At 41.7% G+C, this 18,045-nt stretch overlaps 4 protein-coding genes across 5 annotated transcripts; 1 reads left to right on the top strand and 3 right to left on the bottom strand.

Moving 5' to 3' along the window:
- Positions 1-456: 456 nt before the first annotated feature.
- LOC128748574 (oocyte zinc finger protein XlCOF6.1-like) lies at positions 457-3,243 on the bottom strand. Its single transcript, XM_053847479.1, has 2 exons — positions 3,103-3,243; positions 457-2,289 (listed from the first exon to the last, which is right to left on the bottom strand). Exons 1-2 carry the CDS (start codon positions 3,152-3,154, stop codon positions 1,160-1,162), a joined length of 1,182 nt encoding a protein of 393 aa, XP_053703454.1. The 5' UTR covers positions 3,155-3,243; the 3' UTR covers positions 457-1,159.
- A 740-nt stretch (positions 3,244-3,983) lies between these two features.
- Positions 3,984-6,266, bottom strand: LOC128748572 (zinc finger protein 813-like). Its single transcript, XM_053847475.1, has 2 exons — positions 6,052-6,266; positions 3,984-5,402 (listed from the first exon to the last, which is right to left on the bottom strand). The coding sequence occupies exons 1-2, from the start codon at positions 6,260-6,262 to the stop codon at positions 4,375-4,377; spliced, it is 1,239 nt and encodes a 412-aa protein (XP_053703450.1). The 5' UTR covers positions 6,263-6,266; the 3' UTR covers positions 3,984-4,374.
- A 2,607-nt stretch (positions 6,267-8,873) lies between these two features.
- On the bottom strand, positions 8,874-12,706 carry LOC128748569 (zinc finger protein 287-like). The gene is made up of 3 exons (XM_053847473.1): positions 12,672-12,706; positions 11,050-11,814; positions 8,874-10,283 (listed from the first exon to the last, which is right to left on the bottom strand). Exons 1-3 carry the CDS (start codon positions 12,691-12,693, stop codon positions 9,250-9,252), a joined length of 1,821 nt encoding a protein of 606 aa, XP_053703448.1. The 5' UTR covers positions 12,694-12,706; the 3' UTR covers positions 8,874-9,249.
- LOC128748573 (oocyte zinc finger protein XlCOF6.1-like) lies at positions 12,389-14,708 on the top strand. 2 transcript variants are annotated; one of them, XM_053847476.1, is made up of 2 exons: positions 12,389-12,928; positions 13,442-14,708. In XM_053847476.1, exons 1-2 carry the CDS (start codon positions 12,856-12,858, stop codon positions 14,554-14,556), a joined length of 1,188 nt encoding a protein of 395 aa, XP_053703451.1. In that variant the 5' UTR covers positions 12,389-12,855; the 3' UTR covers positions 14,557-14,708. The 2 variants fall into 2 exon arrangements, with proteins under 2 accessions (XP_053703451.1, XP_053703453.1); XM_053847478.1 differs by having other exon boundaries at positions 13,445-14,708.
- Positions 14,709-18,045: the final 3,337 nt, after the last annotated feature.

The following is an 18,045-nucleotide window of genomic DNA, read 5'->3' on the forward strand; positions in this document are numbered from 1 at the left end:
GTTTGAGCCTGCTATAAATTTCATCTTCAGGTCCACACCAGTCTTCTTCCTTAACCGCAGCTCTGCCAGCACAATAAAGACGTTGACCAGCAAGAACAGCGGCACACTGGGTTTCTTACCAACTGAGAAAAATGTGAGTCCGCTTCACTGGGAGATCAGCAACTGTGAGACCTGAGACTGAGGTGATGCTGTTTACCCATGTGGGGCCTCTCTCCTGCTTGTGTGTGCGCCCTGCAATGGACGAGTCACCTGTCCCTCAACCTCCCACCTCTTACCCCAAGTAACAAGAATTGGCTGCAGCCCTCCACCTCCTAGTTAAAGCGATCAGTGGAGGAAAATGAACAATTTTTGAAATTACATTGATGTATAAACAAAGACCAAAGAGGACAACACATTTGAGATATCTATATTGTAGTCAATAGAAGTCAAAATCGATCAACTTAAACCATTAAGCATTTCTGTAACTCACCATATGAACCTGTATATAATTCTAAATTTGTATTAATTCAAACACATGTATCGAGTCAAATGTTCTGCTGGGATTCATCTTTATTTTTTTATTCAAAGTTTTCATTCAGATTTTTAAACCCACACAATACTTGCTGAATGAAATACTGGAAAGGTGTATTTTCTTGAATATTTTGTGATAGTTGAGATTGAAAAAAAGCAACAACAGACAGGAAAAAAATCAGATATCTTCAGAAAGGTGCGATGGATAACATCAGAAAAATAAAATCTGACATAACATTTGGAGACAAATGTAACATTTTGACCAGTAACAGCGTACACAACAGTTTCAACTTAACTGGGGCTTCTCAGGCTTTTGGAGCGTCATAATAATCCACAGCAGTCAATACCATGCAAATGTGGTTCAGGTGTTTGAAAAAACAGTCCACAGCTGTTGTAATATTGAACACAATTTGGCTCATATTATCAGGTTAATTCATAATTTATTTGTGCAGATTATAACTATTATGATGCTGCAAGACATAACAGATGTATTATGGGATTTTATTGTAATAGGAACACTTAAGGCAAAATCACTTATGGGTAGACGTCATCATTTATGCTAATACTAGCATTTTTGGAGTTCAAGTCATACATTTCAGCAGCAAAATCAACATATACTGTCCGAAATGTCTGAATGTCTTGTATCTCATTACATGTGCTGCTGAAGTAAAGCTTTTCCCACAGGTTCCTCTCCAGTGTGGTGACTCAGGTGTCTCTTCAGATGACCTCTCTGCTTGAAACACTTTCCACACACTGAGCAACAAAACGGTTTTTCTCCAGTGTGAATTCTTGTGTGAGTCTCCAGATCTGCTTTCTGTATGTAACACTTACCACATTTCACACAGCGGAAGGGTTTCTCCCCTGTGTGACTCCTCATGTGTCTGGTAAGATGCTGTCTCTGACTGTAACATTTCTCGCATTCTGAGCAGCGAAACGGTTTCTCGCCTGTGTGAATCCTCATGTGCGATTTCAGATGTACACTCTGCTTAAAACATTTACTACACTCTGAGCAGCAGAAAGGCTTTTCTCCAGTGTGGATTCTGGTGTGAGTCTTCAGATCCCCTCGCTCGATAAAACACTTTCCACATTCTGAGCAGCAAAATGGTTTCTCTCCTGTGTGAGTTCTCATGTGGATCTTCAGTTTGCCACTGTGAATGAAGCTTTTCCCACACTCTAAACAGAAGAATGGTTTTTCTCCAGTGTGAATCATCAGGTGTTCTTTTAAAGCTCCCTTTCTTGTGAAGTTTTTTCCACAAAATGAACAGGAAAATATTTTCCCCACTTTGCAGGATTCTTTATGCAGAGTCAGCTCATCGTCTGATGAACATTTCTTACCACATCCGCTGCAGGTTAGTGATTTGTCATTGTCTCTCTTGTCATTGTCAGACATTTCTGCATCATCTACAGAGATGCAGCCTGAGTGAGAGTTTCTGGCTTCCCTCCATTCTCCACTGTCATCGGTATCACATTCCGGTGACAGTGACCCCTGCCGGTCAGACTGAAGACCTGCATCCAGGCCTCTCTCCGATTGTGGTCCTGCACAGTTGCCTCCATTTACTTCTGATTTCTTCTGATTCATGTACTGAGTTGAGATGCTATGTGAAGGCTCCTCTTCTCTTTCAGCTTCATCATCATTGTCACCAATTTTTACAACAACAATATCAAAAGGTAAGTGGGAGACTTCTTCCTCCTCATCTTCCTCTTTAATGTTCAGAGGTTCTGGTTCCTCCTGGTCCTGGCTGCAGCTCCAAACTTTCTGCTGAGTAAGACCTTCGGCCTCTGTAAACAAACAAGCATAAACATTTTGGTGTCTCCTCACTGTCCGATGTTTAATATTAAAAAAACACAACTACAGTATGTGGACCTATATGTACTTCCCAAATATACTACAATCAGTCTACACAAGTTGAAGTCTAAAAAATAGATTAAAATAAAAAATAAAATAAGAAAACAGGAAATGTAACAACAAAAAGTATAGTATAAACATTTGTACACACACGTCCTCACTATACTTTTTACAAAGACACATAATAGCATTATGCACATTAAAGAATATTTAATATTCCAGTTTGTACCATCAATCACAAGCTTTTCCAACATATTCATCTTAAAATCTTTATACAAGTCTGATTCAGTAGTAATGACAGGTCCCTGAAATACAGTTTGCTTTAAACACGAGCCACTGAATGTTATGATGAGGTCTGTATCAGCAGCAGATCGAACATGACAGTTAAACTCTTTCTTCATATCATTCAAAAACCTTTTTAAGACTTATATCGGAGGTTCGGATCATGGAAGAGGATTGTAATAAATAATCAGAAATAATAAATATGTATTTTTTTTATTTTAAAGAGTCTGTGCTTTTTTCCCCTTCCTCCCATTTAAATCTACTGCGCTTGAAGCATTCATTTTTCGTTCATGGGTTTTATCGATGAAAGACAAAAACTTTAATAAATCAGCTCACGTGGTTATATAAATATACATCAACATATTTAGCCACGAGAGTGCAGAAGTACGCAGGTTCAGACCCAGACTGAAGCGACTCCGCACAGAGCAGAAAATGTATCGAATAATCTAAACGCCCGGACCAACCTCCCCTGCCGGCATCTTGCTTCTGTACAAGAACTGCACGCTGGCCATCCATCTCCTGTCCGGCGAACCGTCTCAGGACACAATCTACTGTTGTTGCTGATTTAGAACAGAATATAATATTTGCTGTCGCGTTTCTTTGTGTTTACTTCCGCCAGTGTCACACTATTATTTTCCGACCGTTGCCGATGAGGAAAATGGTTCCGCTGACCTGGTCCGTGTGGATACGTGATTGAAACGAGAGTAGTCATTACAAAGGACAAGTGTTAATGCAAAATTAATATCTGAATTGGAGGAACATTTCGTTCCTAATTTAACTGACTTCGAAAGCTACTTGACTCTTTAAACTTTTGAATTCGTCAGCTGGAAGTTCACTTCATTTTGTATGTATTGTATCACCACAAACCGGAGTCTCACCCTCAGCGTGGAAATCGTTGAAAACATTCCTTGGTAACTGAGCATTTCTTATTTGTAATAATGCTCATTAGCTATGATAGCTAATTTCACAACAAGATTTTATTTTCCCTTTTATATCTCTCCAGTGCGCTGCTGCAACTTCTGTCACTACAGAAAATAATAAAGGATTCTAAATTATTATCATAAGGGTAATTATTATGTTTACACCATATTTGTACAGTATATATTACTACAACACCATCTGACATATTTAAAGCTAAAAATAAATACTATTTTTATGAAAGAAGACGTTTCATTGTATGTGGAAGCAAGCTGGACTAATCTTCTCTGGGCAACCCGGGTGTTCCAAAATATGTTTTTAAAAAGTTAAGAGTGTTGCCATGGCCAGATTTATTTCAGAAGAAAAATGCAAGAAAATGAGGACCAATCCACTAGGCATTTCATGCGTCCAAAAATATCATCTGGATGACATTTTTATTCAACACACAAGAGAACAACTGCACAGACTTTTCAGTGAGGAAATGAATTCCCAAAGATGATATGTCATATACAATGATCTAGAACGCAGAAGTAACAGTTATGGCCATCAGGTTTGCAACCGTTTTCTTTCAAATTCCTGGATAGCAAGCTGTTCTTGCTATCTGCACTGACTAAAAGAGCAAAGTTTCATAAGTTATATGAAAATAAGTTCAGTTAAATATGATTTTGAATCAGTCTGAACAAAAATGTCAAGTATTATTTTAGCACTTGTCCACTGCCAAGACTGTTGGTGTGAGACAGCGTTTCAAGGTTCCGAATGAAGCGTGCCCTTCAATACGTCTACACAGCAATGAGAAGCAGTGTCTACTGTCAACCAGCTCACATAAAACACTGCGAGCTGGTGAGATCTGGAATGTTTCCTGGAAACAGACTCAAAGCAGATGCTGTCAATGACAAGCCGTCATTTCTCATATGCACTTTCATGTGCGTCTTTAAATTGCTTTTCTGGGTAAATTGTTTTCCACATTCTGAACAGCTAAAAGGTTTCTCTCCTGTGTGTGTTCGCATGTGAATCTTCATGTTGCCCCTCTCCCGAAAACACTTTCCGCACAGAGGACATTCAAATGGCTTCTCTTCAGTGTGTCTTCTCAGGTGAGCTTTCAGTAGAGCAGCTTGATTGAAAAGCTTTCCACACTCGGGGCAGCTGAAGCTCTTCTCTGCTGTATGAATCCTCATATGCTTCCTCACATCTCCACTGTCTGTGAAACTTTTGCCACACACCGAGCAGTTGAACGGTCTCTCCCCAGTGTGTGTTCTCATATGTCTCTTCATGTTTTCCCTCTGATTAAAACATTTTCCACACTCCGTACAGCAAAAAGGCTTCTCTCCTGTGTGAATTCTCATGTGAATCTGAAAATGTGCTTTACTTGAGAAGACCTTCCCACAAACTGTACAGGAAAATGATTTTTTCCTTAAGTGTTGCGAGTGGTTGGGATATGTCCTCCCTCGTTCAGAGATGTAAACAGATTTGCCTTCACCTTTCTCACTAACGTCGGGAGTCTTCGCTGAGTTTGAAGCAGAAGGATTACAACTGGTTCCTCCCCAGTCTCCAATGTGAGATGTGTCAGATTCAGAATAGAGTGACCTCTGGTGGTCAGAGTGCGGCAGTGAACATGAGTAGCTGGTGGATCCAGTACGGCCATCTCTTTCTTCTTCTTCTGTTTTAATGTGCGGAAGCTGTGAAGAGGGAGCTGATTCATCTTCACTCCTGACAGAGACAATATTAAAGGCCAACTGGGGCACGTCCTCCTTCTTGTCCTCTTCCTCTCCTTCTTTTTCTCCTGTGAGTGGAGGATCTGGTTCCTGGCGATGGGGAATTGAGCTCCATTCCTGCGGCGGGAGCGTGCCTGCATTGATGTGGGCACAAAAGTAGCAGCATTATTGCAGTAGAAGCATTACTGACCTCTGATGTGTCTTTTCTCACTGGTCTCAAATATCCAATAAATAAATTTTATGGGTACATCTTGAAAAACTAGCTCTGATGTTGTTTGTAAGATTGTTCCTCTGATTTTGGTTCAGTGACACACAAGGTTTGAACTCAATATTCATTCGGTCAACCAGTCAATCCAAACAAACAACAGTCTATTTGGATAAAGGTAAAACCAAACCATCTTGAAGCTCAATTATTTTTTTAACTGTTTAGTGTGAAGGTGTGAGTGAATGATAATCTCAACAAACACGCGTGGCAAGGCAAAAGTCGCATGCAGAACCATATAATGACCATGTATTATGCATCCTAGCAGGTATTATATATTATACATGATAGGATTGGACACGGAAAGAGTGAGAGTTGGACGAAAATGTTACAAATGGAAGCACCAGATAAAAGAAGAAGTGGAGGACAACCATCGAGGCTTATGGATGTGACAAAGGATGAACAACAGAATAGTCAGAGACTATGCACCATGTAATATACGGCGAGGAAGCCAGGCTTCCTCCTAAAAGGGAATGCGAGACTTAGATGACAATGGCTGGGTTACGAACCTCCCTCCTCACCCGAAGGTTTGAGCACCACATCCAGCAGTTTACGCTGGCGGTCCACCTCGTCCTGCAACCCGGTCACAGTCAGTTCAAACATCCCGAAGATTTCTCGGGCAGCAGCGGCCAGACGATCACTGACGAACTGCTGGAATGCCACGACTGACATCGTGGAAGGTTCAGAACCGAGTCCGAAGCCAGGCGTAGCACCGTGAATAAAAGCAGCCATATTGTTTACCTCCAGAGGTGTCACACTTTTCATGATCCGTCTGCGTCAAATTGGAGGAATAAGGTTCCGCGTCTTGTTTTCTATTTTCTGCCATGTTGCCACTTCACTTTTAGTTTTTAATAATTGTGTGCGCTATTTAGAGTAGCACGTGGCAAAAATGGTTTGTTAGAAAATACAAAAGAAAAATATGGATTATTTTAATACATTTATTCGTGACTTGCAAGAGGAACTTCACTGACATGGGGGGAAACTTGAAATGTGACACTAACGGAACCAGCCAAGAATTAAGTCGTATTGTATTTTGTGAGTTCGTTGGCCCTATTTGCTTCTTCATCCCGTTTTGCTTCCAGGGCTCCGTTTTATGACGTCATTTCCTGTCCGCATGCGCACATTGGTATTTCAAGACGTTATTTCCTGTCCACATGCGCACATGGGTGTAGCTGCTTGACACATAAATTAGAATAAAATTAGCAACGTCATTGCGCCACGCCTCACTACACGCTCGTATTTCATCAAGAGAAGCAGAATTTGAATTACTAAAGTACTACGCCGACGCATTAACTGTATTTTAACCTTATTTTAAATATATCACATTTGACCTGTATTCAACAATTCGGATATTTTAACAAGATTTCAGATAAAATAATTGATCTTTCTGTGCAATTTGCACGCAGTTTTCTATCTTGCCTACGATGTTTTGTATATAAAATAAGTTTAGTCATTTATAAATAATGTTGGTGTGTTTTCATGTTTTGTTAATAAAATGTAATCCTCAGAAAAGTTGTGATTCAATGAAAAAGACGTTTGTCCTGTTGTTTATTTGGTTGCAATAAACCAAATTAACCACTGAGACCTCGTAGGCAAGATAGAAAACGGCGTGCAAATTGCACAGAAAGATCCAATTATTTTATCTGAAATCTGTGACAATCAGTGATGTTTGTAAAATGACCACTAGGTGTCGATAGAGAAAAAGAAATAAAAAAGAAGAAGGACTAACAGGCTATAAGATGAACAAATAAACAAGGTGACCATCACAAAAGTTTCCTTTGGACGATTCATCAAACAAAACAAAATCTTGTTAAAATATCCAAATTGTTGAATACAAGTCAAATGTAGTGATATATATAAAATAAGGTTAAAATACAGTTAATGCGTCGGCGTAGTACTTTAGTAATTCAAATTCTGCTTCTCTTGATGAAATACGAGTGTGTAGTGAGGCGTGGCGCAATGACGTTGCTAATTTTATTCTAATTTATGTGTCAAGCAGCGACACCCATGTGCGCATGTGGACAGGAAATTACGTCTTGAAATTCCAATGTGCGCATGCGGCCAGGAAATGACGTCATAAAACTGAGCCCTGGAAGCAAAACGGGATGAAGAAGCAAATAGGGCAGTGACATGGACAATACTGTGTGTCGTTTGCGATGGAGAGTCAACATGACGTTCTGGGCGAGTCGACAGGTGCGTCCCAGCGAATGGATGTTCCTGTGGGTCATATTCTTGCATCATCTTTGTAGTCATATTTTAAGAAATGTAGTTCCCTATACAATAGTAGATTATTAGAAAATTATAACATTAAAATAACGATTAATATTAGCTGTCATCTTTCAGATTTTAATGTCCATACAAAGACAGTCGTGTCAACAGCTCACCACTTTCAGTCAGTAGTGAGGATGCTTGATCAGAGCTGGGTGAATGGTGAGACAGAGCTGCAGGATCTGCTCTTTTTGCTGGTCCTTCCAGAAATCACGTCACATACGATGCTGCAACCTTGAAGCTTGTCTATCCCAATCCAATACCTTCAACTTCTCACTAAGAAACTTAGCAGATGTGAACTGCTTAAGAGTGACACCTGAAAACACTGCACTGCAGGAGTAGGCTTAATCAAAACACAAAGCTTTTCATGGTGTAATATATAATTTAATATATAATAATAATAAATAATTTAACAATCAAAACACTAAGCTATACACCTTTTTTGACGCGCTGTAAAATGAATGTGGCATGTCACGCAAAGTAAAATTGAGGCGTGTGGATCACCCCAGATGGGTCCTTGAAAAAAAAAAAAAAGTGTTTAAAGACAAATATGACATAGCATAAAGACATATCATTTGGTTGGATTACAAAAATCTTGGAAATACATTTGGCAAAATATGGACTGATCTTACTACTCACATGATTTTCATTATTCTGTGACTTGTGGTTTTGCCTCCATAGAGGTTCACGTCGAAAGGGAGTACCCTGAGGACATCAACAACAGGTGTGCTCCTTTTTTCACTTCGACTTGACTAGATGATTTTACCCCACCAATGCACCCAGCTGCCAACATCATGGTCACTCCTGATCTGCTCGGTTCTGGTGGAGATTTAAGTTGGACCCAAGAACGTTCAGGTTTGCTCCTGCATACAGCCCCATTCTAAATAAACAGTTGGAACTCAAACATAATTTGGTGTAACAATGGTACAGTTCAACTTTACTGTACAGACATATGTTTTGTGTATAGAATCTTAGCCAATCAAATGTTATGTTAAGTAAGTTCATATTATCGCAGTTATTCACACTAATGACTCGACAACACACATCTTAATGCAAACATTTTATTTCAGTCTAAATGATTTTCACATCAACTCTCAGCTCAAACAGAAAAACTCGCCACTACATGCACAGACATGAGCTCCTCTGCCTGAGAGCTCACTCATATGAACAAGTCCAGCATACATGAGACACCAAAAACATTTGTATATACCTGGCTGTCCATCAACAGCTCACATGCAGCTCTACCTCTACCCTGCTGTTATTCTTTCCTTTGTAGTGTTCATGTATCAAGATGATCCAGGGAGACTAACAGGTGGGGCACTTTAGATGTGGAGTTAATAGATGATAATTAAAGTTATATGCTGCTGCACGAGATAGATTTTTGTCAGTGACAGAGGAGCCGATGCTTTTTTCCTTTAAGCAGAGAAAGGCGACTCCATGGTAGCCACCAACTAGTCTTCAGTCGTCACACTCTCAGAAGCATGACTCATCCTGTGTATGTTGAGATTACCTACTGAGGTGAAGCTTTTCCCACAATCTAAGCAGGGGTACTCTCTCTCCGCCAAGTGAATTCGTATGTGTCTTTTCAAATGCTGACTCTGATTAAAAAACTTGCCGCACTGAGGACAGCTGAACGGTTTCTCTCCTGTGTGAATCCGTGTGTGTTTCTTCAGACTGCCTGTAGAGGTAAAGCATTTCCCACAGTCTAAGCAGGGGTACGGTTTCTCTCTGGTGTGAATTCGCTCGTGTCTTTTCAGATCCTCTCTCTGAATGAAACTTTTGTCGCACTGTGAGCAGCCATACGGCTTTTCTCCGGTGTGAATGCGCATGTGTCGAACCATATGCTCTCGCTGATTAAAACATTTGCCACATTGTGAGCAGATAAACGGTCTCTCGCCGGTGTGAATTCTCATGTGAGCCTTTAGGTTATCTTTCTTAGTGAAGTATTTTCCACAAACCGGACAGGTGAAATACTTTTCGCCGCTGCATGTTTTTTTGTGTCCAGTCAGACCAGACTTGGAGGAGCATTGTCTCCCACACCCAGAGCAGGTCAGGGACTTGTCCTCATCTGTCTTCTCATTGATGTCTGGGTTGTCCAGGGAATTTGAAGCTGATTCATTGCTTGATTCCCTCCAGAATTCACCGTTATCGGTGTCACATTCAGAAGAGTGCAACTTCTGCTGGTCAGAATGTGGATCCAAGCAGCTGGCTGGAGTTGAGCCTCCACTGTTTTCCCCAACAACCTTTATCTTTAAGTGTTTTGTCAAGCTGTTGTCTGGAGGCTCCTCCTCTGTATGATGAACCGGCGATGACTCATCTTCATCATCTTCACTCTTCACAAGAACGGGACTGAATTGGACCTGGGAGCTTTCATCCTCTTCTTCTTTAACATGTAGATGTTCTGGTTCCTCATGGGTTGCACTGGAGCTGGAGTCCTGCAGCTCAGGGGAAACCTCTTCTGTATTGACCAGCAGCTGTTGGACATCTGCAACACACACACACAGGTCACTCAAATGGCTCAACAAAATCAGGACACCCGATGTAGCATGAGAGCTCACCACAGAACCAGGAATAATCAGAGGCCCTTCACAACCGCACGATTCGGGTTCTTAAACTGGTGCCATTCTGGACTAACAAATCAGCCCACGTTCATATTTGTTTAAGTGGAACCTAAGCGGGAGGCCGCAAAAAAGTATTACTCAGGCGGAAGGAAAGGATTTTGTCAGACACACCTGGTATGTATGCAAGTGTATGTGAAAGTGCTGATATATTTTGCATTCCATTTTTGACTGATCTGAGTTCATGTAACCGTCATGTGCTTAGATTTATTTAATTTCCTGTACCTCTCAACACAGGTTGTCAGATCGAAGTTTTGTGGCCTTGAGCTTTTTAAGCTTAAGGTTTTTCCTGCCTGAACACACCAAAATTACATTTAGGAAGAGGAACTGGCACCAACTGTGTTGGTGTGAAAGGGCCCTCAATGAGTCACAGAATGAACTTATATAGTAAATAGCATTAAATACACAGGCAGATGGTTTATATTACTATAGTATTAAATCAGTTTTCAATGTTGGGTTGATATGCTTGAATGTATAAGTCTTGTGTTGTACTGCTCTCTACTGGTGTCTTTGTAACTTTAAATTAAAAAAAACAAGTGAAAACAACGTTAAATACAACGGGCATGACCACAATACTGAAATGAACAACCAGGGTTAGGATTTCCAGCTGCTTCACCATTAAAAAATACTTACCATATTGTGAATAATCACTCGGCTTCTCTCTGGTGTGACTGATCATATGGGCCTTTAGACTTCTTCTCTCCATGAATTGTTTATCACACAGTGAGCAGTAGTATGGTTTCTCTCCACTGTGGGTCCGTATGTGTCTCTTCAGATGCTGTCTTTGATTGAAACACTTGCCACATACTGGGCAGTTGAACGGTTTCTCCCCAGTGTGAATTCGTAAGTGAATATTAAGAGTTCCTCTATGTGTGAAGGCTTTCCCACAGACCAAGCAGGATAAAGGTCTCCCAGTGCAGGAGTCTCTGTGCTTCGTCAGGCCGGACCACGAGGAGCATCTTTTCCCGCAGTCACAGCAGGTCGGAGATTTGCCATCATTGGTCTTCTCACCCACAGGGACGCTTTGATTGTCCACAGGGTTTGGACTTGATTGAGAATGAGTAGTTTTCCTCCAGCCGTCCAACTCATCAGTGTCGGAATCTGAAGAGAGCGACCCCTGGTGCACAGAGTCTAGATCTGCATCTGTCTCTATGTGTTGAGCCGAGCTGCTGGTTTGAGGTTCGTCTTCTATCTCATGAAAATCTAATGATGGATCTTCATCTGATTCAGCTTCACTTTTAATAAGGACACGAGTGATAGTGAAATTTGTGATATCATCCTCGTCTTCTCCTTCTTCTTCTTTAATATGCACAACTTCTGTTTCTTCCTGGTCCAGAGTGGAGCTCCACGCCTGTTGTTGAGGACTTGTTGGAACTTCTCTCATCAACTTCCGGACTTCTGTGGGGGATACATACGCACTCAAGTCAACAAATAATATCATTGCTTAGCTCTCTTCTCAGTAAGTCGAGTATGTAACTGCTCAATCCAAGACAGCACTTCCTCCCACCAAGGAACACAAGAGATGTTTTGAATATTTGTGTTCTGGACCCAGTGATGATCGGTACTTGAATGAACAAAGGAAAGTGACTGATATATGCGCTACATCACTGCGGTCAAACACACACTAACATACCAGAGGAAAACCTTCAGGCTGAACCAATGAAGCGAGATGATAGAGATTACTTACACCCTTTCCACTCATATACCGTGTTCATTATAATTATTATTATTTTAGGTTTAATTGGCACTAAAATTGCAAGTTTAATAAATATGAAGGTAAAGTTTACTGTAGCAGAAGAGACCAGCAGTAGGTTGGTTTTAACTGACTTGGCGTAGACAGTGAAAAGTTGGGTTGAATATATTCAAAGTCGTCAAAACAGACCAGGACTTTAAGCTGCACATTGAGTTATGTTTACACTTTCATCTTAAGATCAACTGTACCGGTAATTCACACACCGATTATAGTAGACTGTCTAACTCAATGAGGCAAAATCGAACACCTACACGAAACCCCTACTGATCTGAGGAACCCAGTCGCGGGGCGGGGACGACCCTCTCTCTTGCCCTGAAGGTTTCTGCCCCTCATCCAGCAGTGAGCGATGGCCGACCGTCAACCTTGTTCTCTAACTCGGCCTTAACGATTTCGAGCACCCAGAGGATTTATCAGGCTGCAGCGGCCAACTGATCATAGACAAACAGTCGGAAACTCAGGCCTGAAGACATTAATGATGATTCGGAACAAAAACTAAACGCACCTTCGTTTTCCAAAGCCGCCATGTTGCTTATGCCAGTGGTGTAACACTTTATTGGATCCGGCGGCGTTATCAAGAGGGAACGGTTTCCAGTCGGAGCCTTAACATTGTGACACCGATGGAAGTAAACAAATGGGCGCTTCCGTGAACTGAGGATTCTATTCTAAATCAAAAACATTTTGTAGTGATGGAGAAACAAGAAACGATTGACTGTGAAATTAAAATCGAGAGAAAGGCTGCTGCCCAGTCAGGAAAGCGAGGTTCGTCCAGTCTTGTCTTGGTTTGTGTAAAACGTCTGGTATATGTACAGTATATATGACAAAATATAACGGATCATGTTTGGCCACGATTGCTCTTTGCGCTGATGGATGGTTTTACATAGGTCAATGTCGTTCAGTCAACTGTTGGGCTGAGTTTCTGTCGGTTAAGTGTTCCTGTTCGTCCTTTATGAAAAATAAATGAACAACTGCGGACAAAAACATTTTCGATGAACACTAAACAGAAGTTGAATTTGTAGATAGATGTAATTCGGTGATGCGAAGGATGTAACTAACTAGAATTCTATTCTCATGTCACAAAAAAGTGACCAATATAGAAACAGTTAAAATGGAAAATGCTGAATAGATTTTACTATACTCTATGGACAATCCATGTCAATTGAATAATAAAAAATATGAACTCTAAACATTGGCATGTGATGGGAATTTAAAAAAAATCCAAAGTTTTCTTCCTTTATAGGCGCTATTACTAATCTTGGGAATGCTGTGTCTCAGCAGACCTCCAGCAGCAACCAGAGAGTAATAAGGAGACTCTCTTTGAAGAGAAGGACTGGAGCAGCATTCTGGACCATAGTGGAGCAGAATCGCCTCAGGTTAAAGAAGAAGAGGAGGAGGAAGATGTCACTAAATTCCCCCTCAGTATTGTTGTTGTAAAGATGGGTGATAATGAGGATGAAGGCAAGGAAGAATTTCCACAAAGCAGTTCTGCTCAACACATGAAATCAGAAGCAGACGGAGACGACTGTGACGAAAAGGAGAGCAGCTTAGATTCTGGCTCACACTTACTTGCCAGGTCACTCTCCTCTGAAATGGACACAGATGACAGTGAAGACTGGAGGGAAGCTGCTAATGCTCAATCAAGTTCAAACGATTTGGAAACTTTAGACGTCTCTGTCAGTGAGAAAACAGATGATGCTGCGGATAAGTCACTCATCTGCCCAGATTGTGGGAAGAAATGTTCCTCCAAGTCTGGTCTCACTCTGCACAATCAAACCTGCACTGGACAATCTTTATCCTGTTTATTTTGCGGGAAATCTTTTACTCAGAGGGGACATCTTCAGACTCATTTGAAAATTCACACAGGAGAAAAACCTTTTTGCTGCTCAGAATGTGGAAAATGTTTTAATCACAAGGGAGACCTCAAGAAACACATGCGAACGCACACGGGAGAAAAACCATTCATCTGCCCAAAATGTGGAACACGTTTTGTTCAGCGGCATCATCTGAAGAATCACATGAGGATTCACACCGGCGAGAAACCCTTCTGCTGCTTAAATTGTGGCAAGCGTTACAATCGGAAGGGCGACCTGAAGACTCACATGAGAATTTACACTGGCGAGAAACCCTTCAGCTGTTCAGAATGTGGCAAATGTTTTAATCAGAGAAATAGTTTGAAGAGACATATGAGAATCCACACAAGAGAGAAACCATTTCGCTGCACGGAATGTGGGAAATCTTTTAACCAGCGGCATCATCTGAAGACTCACATGAGAATCCACACAGGAGAAAAACCATTTTCTTGCTCAAAATGTGGCAACTGCTATTATCGGAGAGAAGATCTGAAGAGACACAAGCGAAGTCACATGGAAGAAACAAGCAGCACTCCATAACTGAGACCTTAGAGGTCAAGCTGTGATGATGAAGAGCATGTCTGAAAGCATATTTATATAAGAAGTCACTTTGTACGATCTGCATATGGTTGCATCTGAAAGAAAAAGCACTACTTGTAGACAGTTTGGCCCTTCTCATTAGTTTATTTGCTTCATGTTAAGTCGATAATATTAAATATTTATCTGGTTGTTTGGGTGTTAATGGAGATTCCTTATATTGCTCTTTTACTGAAAGAAGTGGTACTATTTCTAAACTTCACAGGTTCTGGGACAGCTTCCATCCAGGTTGGAAACAGGTAGGAGTGTTGGCTGTGACAACATCCCTGAGCAGGTGAGAAGCAGAAACTGTCATTACAAGAATGTGGCGTTGTTGGCATCGGTGAAAGAGGTGCCGAACCACCAGGACCCATTAAAACGAACTAGTCAGTCCACACCTCCTTAGGACCTGGTAGTCGATTCTCCACAGCCTGTAAGAGAGATTTCCTGGGGCATCTTACAGAACAAAGAGAGGTGGGGTGTGAGAAGGTATTTGGGAGTAGTAGTGGGATGCAGAGCAGTGGTGGGTTGATGAGGCTTTACAAAGCTGTGCCTTCATTCCCCACTCGATGGCGCTCTCTGCTCTATAGTTTTGAACAACGAAAAAACAAAACCCAATGGCACTTACTGTGCTTCGTAAAGAAAGACAGTTTCATAAAACCTCATCAGCGCCTCATATCAACACAGAGCTTCGCACTTCCAGATGACTCAGGAGGAGTCATATATATATTTAGTCTGCAGTAAGCAAAGTGTTTTTTCATCACTTGATTTCTAGATGGAGGGGTTGAGTTGCAGACATTAATGGGTGCCGGTGTTATTGACATATTTAGATGTCAAAAGACCCAAATCAGCGGAGCAGTTAGTGTCTTTACCTTGTCAACTGAAAGTATGAAAAGATGTTAGCAAAAAAATGTTTCAGATAAATTGAGCCTCAGTTACTGTGTCAGTCTGTTTTCAAGTCACTGCTGTCATCCAACACAACAGACTCTGAGGCAGTGGTGAACTGCTCAGTGTTTTATTTCAATCTCGTCTTGACATAGATTCCATTGGCATTTGCTATAAGCATCATTCCATCCAACATTATGAATTTTGATTTTGTTTTTTTCTGTACTGCTTTTTATGTTGAGTTGCTAATTACACTATGTCACCAACAGTATTTGCTCACCTGACCCACACATGAACTTCAGTGCCATCCCATTCCTAGCCCGTAGGGTTCATGATGACGTGGGTCCACCTTTTGCAGCTGTTACATCTTCAACTCTTCTGTCACGGCTGTCCACAAGGTGGATACATTTTGGACCAATTCTTCCAAAAGCGCTCCGATTCACCCCAAAGGTGTTCTATCAGGTTCAGGTCAGGACTCCACATGTTCATCCACACCAGACTCTGTCATCCATGTCTTTATGGACCTTGCTCTGTGCACTGGTCATACTGGATGAGGAAGGCGCCCGCTCCAAAATGTTCCCACAAAGTTGGGAGCATGGAATTGTCCATAATGTTTTGGTATCCTGAAGCATTCAAAGTTCCTTTCACTGGAACTAAGGGGCCAAACACAACACCTGAAAAACAACACCACACGGTCATTCCTCGTCCACCACATTTGGAAAAGCGTGATTCACCACTCCAGAAAAGGCGTTTCCACTGTGTTCAGTGGCGGCTGCCTGATACCACTGCATCACTTTGCATTGCACTTGGTGATGTATGGCTTGGATGCAGCTGCTCGGCCATGGAAACCCATTCCATACGGTTCTTGGGCTCATCTGAAGGCCAGATGAAGTTTGGAGCTGTGTAGCAATTGACTGTGCAGAAAGCTTGCGGCCTCTCACCCCTCTCCGTCACTTCACATTCTTTCACAAATGTTGGCAAAACAGTCTGCAGGCCTAGGTGCTTGATTCCATACACCTGTGGCCAGGCCATCATTGCTGTCAGAACACGCATGCAAGTTCACTCAGGACGCAACACAATTAAGTTAAAAACTCACTTGATGGGACTCGCAAGCATCGTCGCTCAAGTGATCGCAGGAGTTTGGACGACCCGGAGTGGTGAACCGTCATCGTTGGAGCTTATGGTTTACCATCAGAGTGTTCGATCCGATTGGAGTTTGGCGTTTCCCAACAGATTGTTGGATATGAAGCCACCCTGAGCATCTGGGCAGCGCAGCTCTCAAAAAGGAACTTGACGGAGGTAATGGAGCGTCCCGGGATATCCAGGTCGATCAGTACGCAACGGAGGTACATGTAGCGCTACCGCCTATGGCCAACAACATTGAACCAAAAACATAAAAAAGAACATTAAAAAAATTAGAAAAACCACACTGACCAGAGCATCTAAACTAAAAGAGATCAGACAACAGCTATTGGAGGACAGAAACTATGAAACTGAGGTGCGCCATGCTTTTGATAAATACATAACTTAGACTTTAGAAGCAAAAGAATCACACAAATCATTGTTACAACCGGTACCTCCTGCAGAAAGGGAAAAACATGAAATACGGTTCAAAGCAAAACTGTTGAGTACAATGTTCCCCGTAAACTGTGCGTGCCTAATAACACACTGCTGATACGATTTGCAATATATGAGAGAATTGGACATGCCAGCCAACATGAGAGCGATGATTTTGAAACTTCCATACAAATTAAGAGAAAGAATTTCTTCATGTGATATGCTGGATACATTCAACCGTAGAGCATAGTTCAGTGACATTTATTGAACATCAAGTCAAGATAGTTCCTGACCCAGTCTTTCTTCATTCAAAATACAGTGGTACCTCAGTTCTCGACCACAATCTGTCCCAGACGGCCGTTCGAGAAGCGAATTGCTCGAAATCTGAATCGATTTTTCCCGTTACAATGAATGGAAAAAGAAAGAATGTGTTCCAAGCCTTAAAATAGGCTTTTGTAGGAGTGAATGTAGAGTGTCTGCTGCAGGTGCGCTGTTCGTCTATGTGTGTGGCCGCTGCATGTGGGAGGGGTTGCCGAGTGAGTGACGTCTCTCCAGAAGGGAAGAGGTGCCCGGTGCGTGTCCAGCTCTGAATGTGCGCTTCTGTGCAGTTTGGCTGTGACAAAGTCATAAACCAAGTAACTTAGCTCTGTCCCAGACTCACCTCATCCCTGTCCCAGCTCCAGACGTTCGAAAACCGAGAGACCCCTGTACTCAACTCACGACAATATGTAAACAGGTCAGTCAGACAAAACCACAAACTAGGCCAAAGTTCCATCTTTGCTACCACAAAGGGGTGCATCATCCTGAGAAAGGAAACCTTTGTGTGATATTTGATTGTGGAGCTGAATGTAAAGGAAAATCCCTCAACAGTCAACTTTTTCAGGGTTCATACCTCATCAGTTCTACGTTTGGAGTCTTCACATAATTCAGACTGGAACCTGTGGCAACTCAGATGCCAGTGAAAGTGGATATGGTACTGAGACATATCTGAGGATGCAAAAAAGCGACAGG

The sequence above is a fragment of the Synchiropus splendidus genome, chromosome 17, assembly GCF_027744825.2.
Source record: "Synchiropus splendidus isolate RoL2022-P1 chromosome 17, RoL_Sspl_1.0, whole genome shotgun sequence".
Taxonomy (NCBI): domain Eukaryota; kingdom Metazoa; phylum Chordata; class Actinopteri; order Syngnathiformes; family Callionymidae; genus Synchiropus; species Synchiropus splendidus.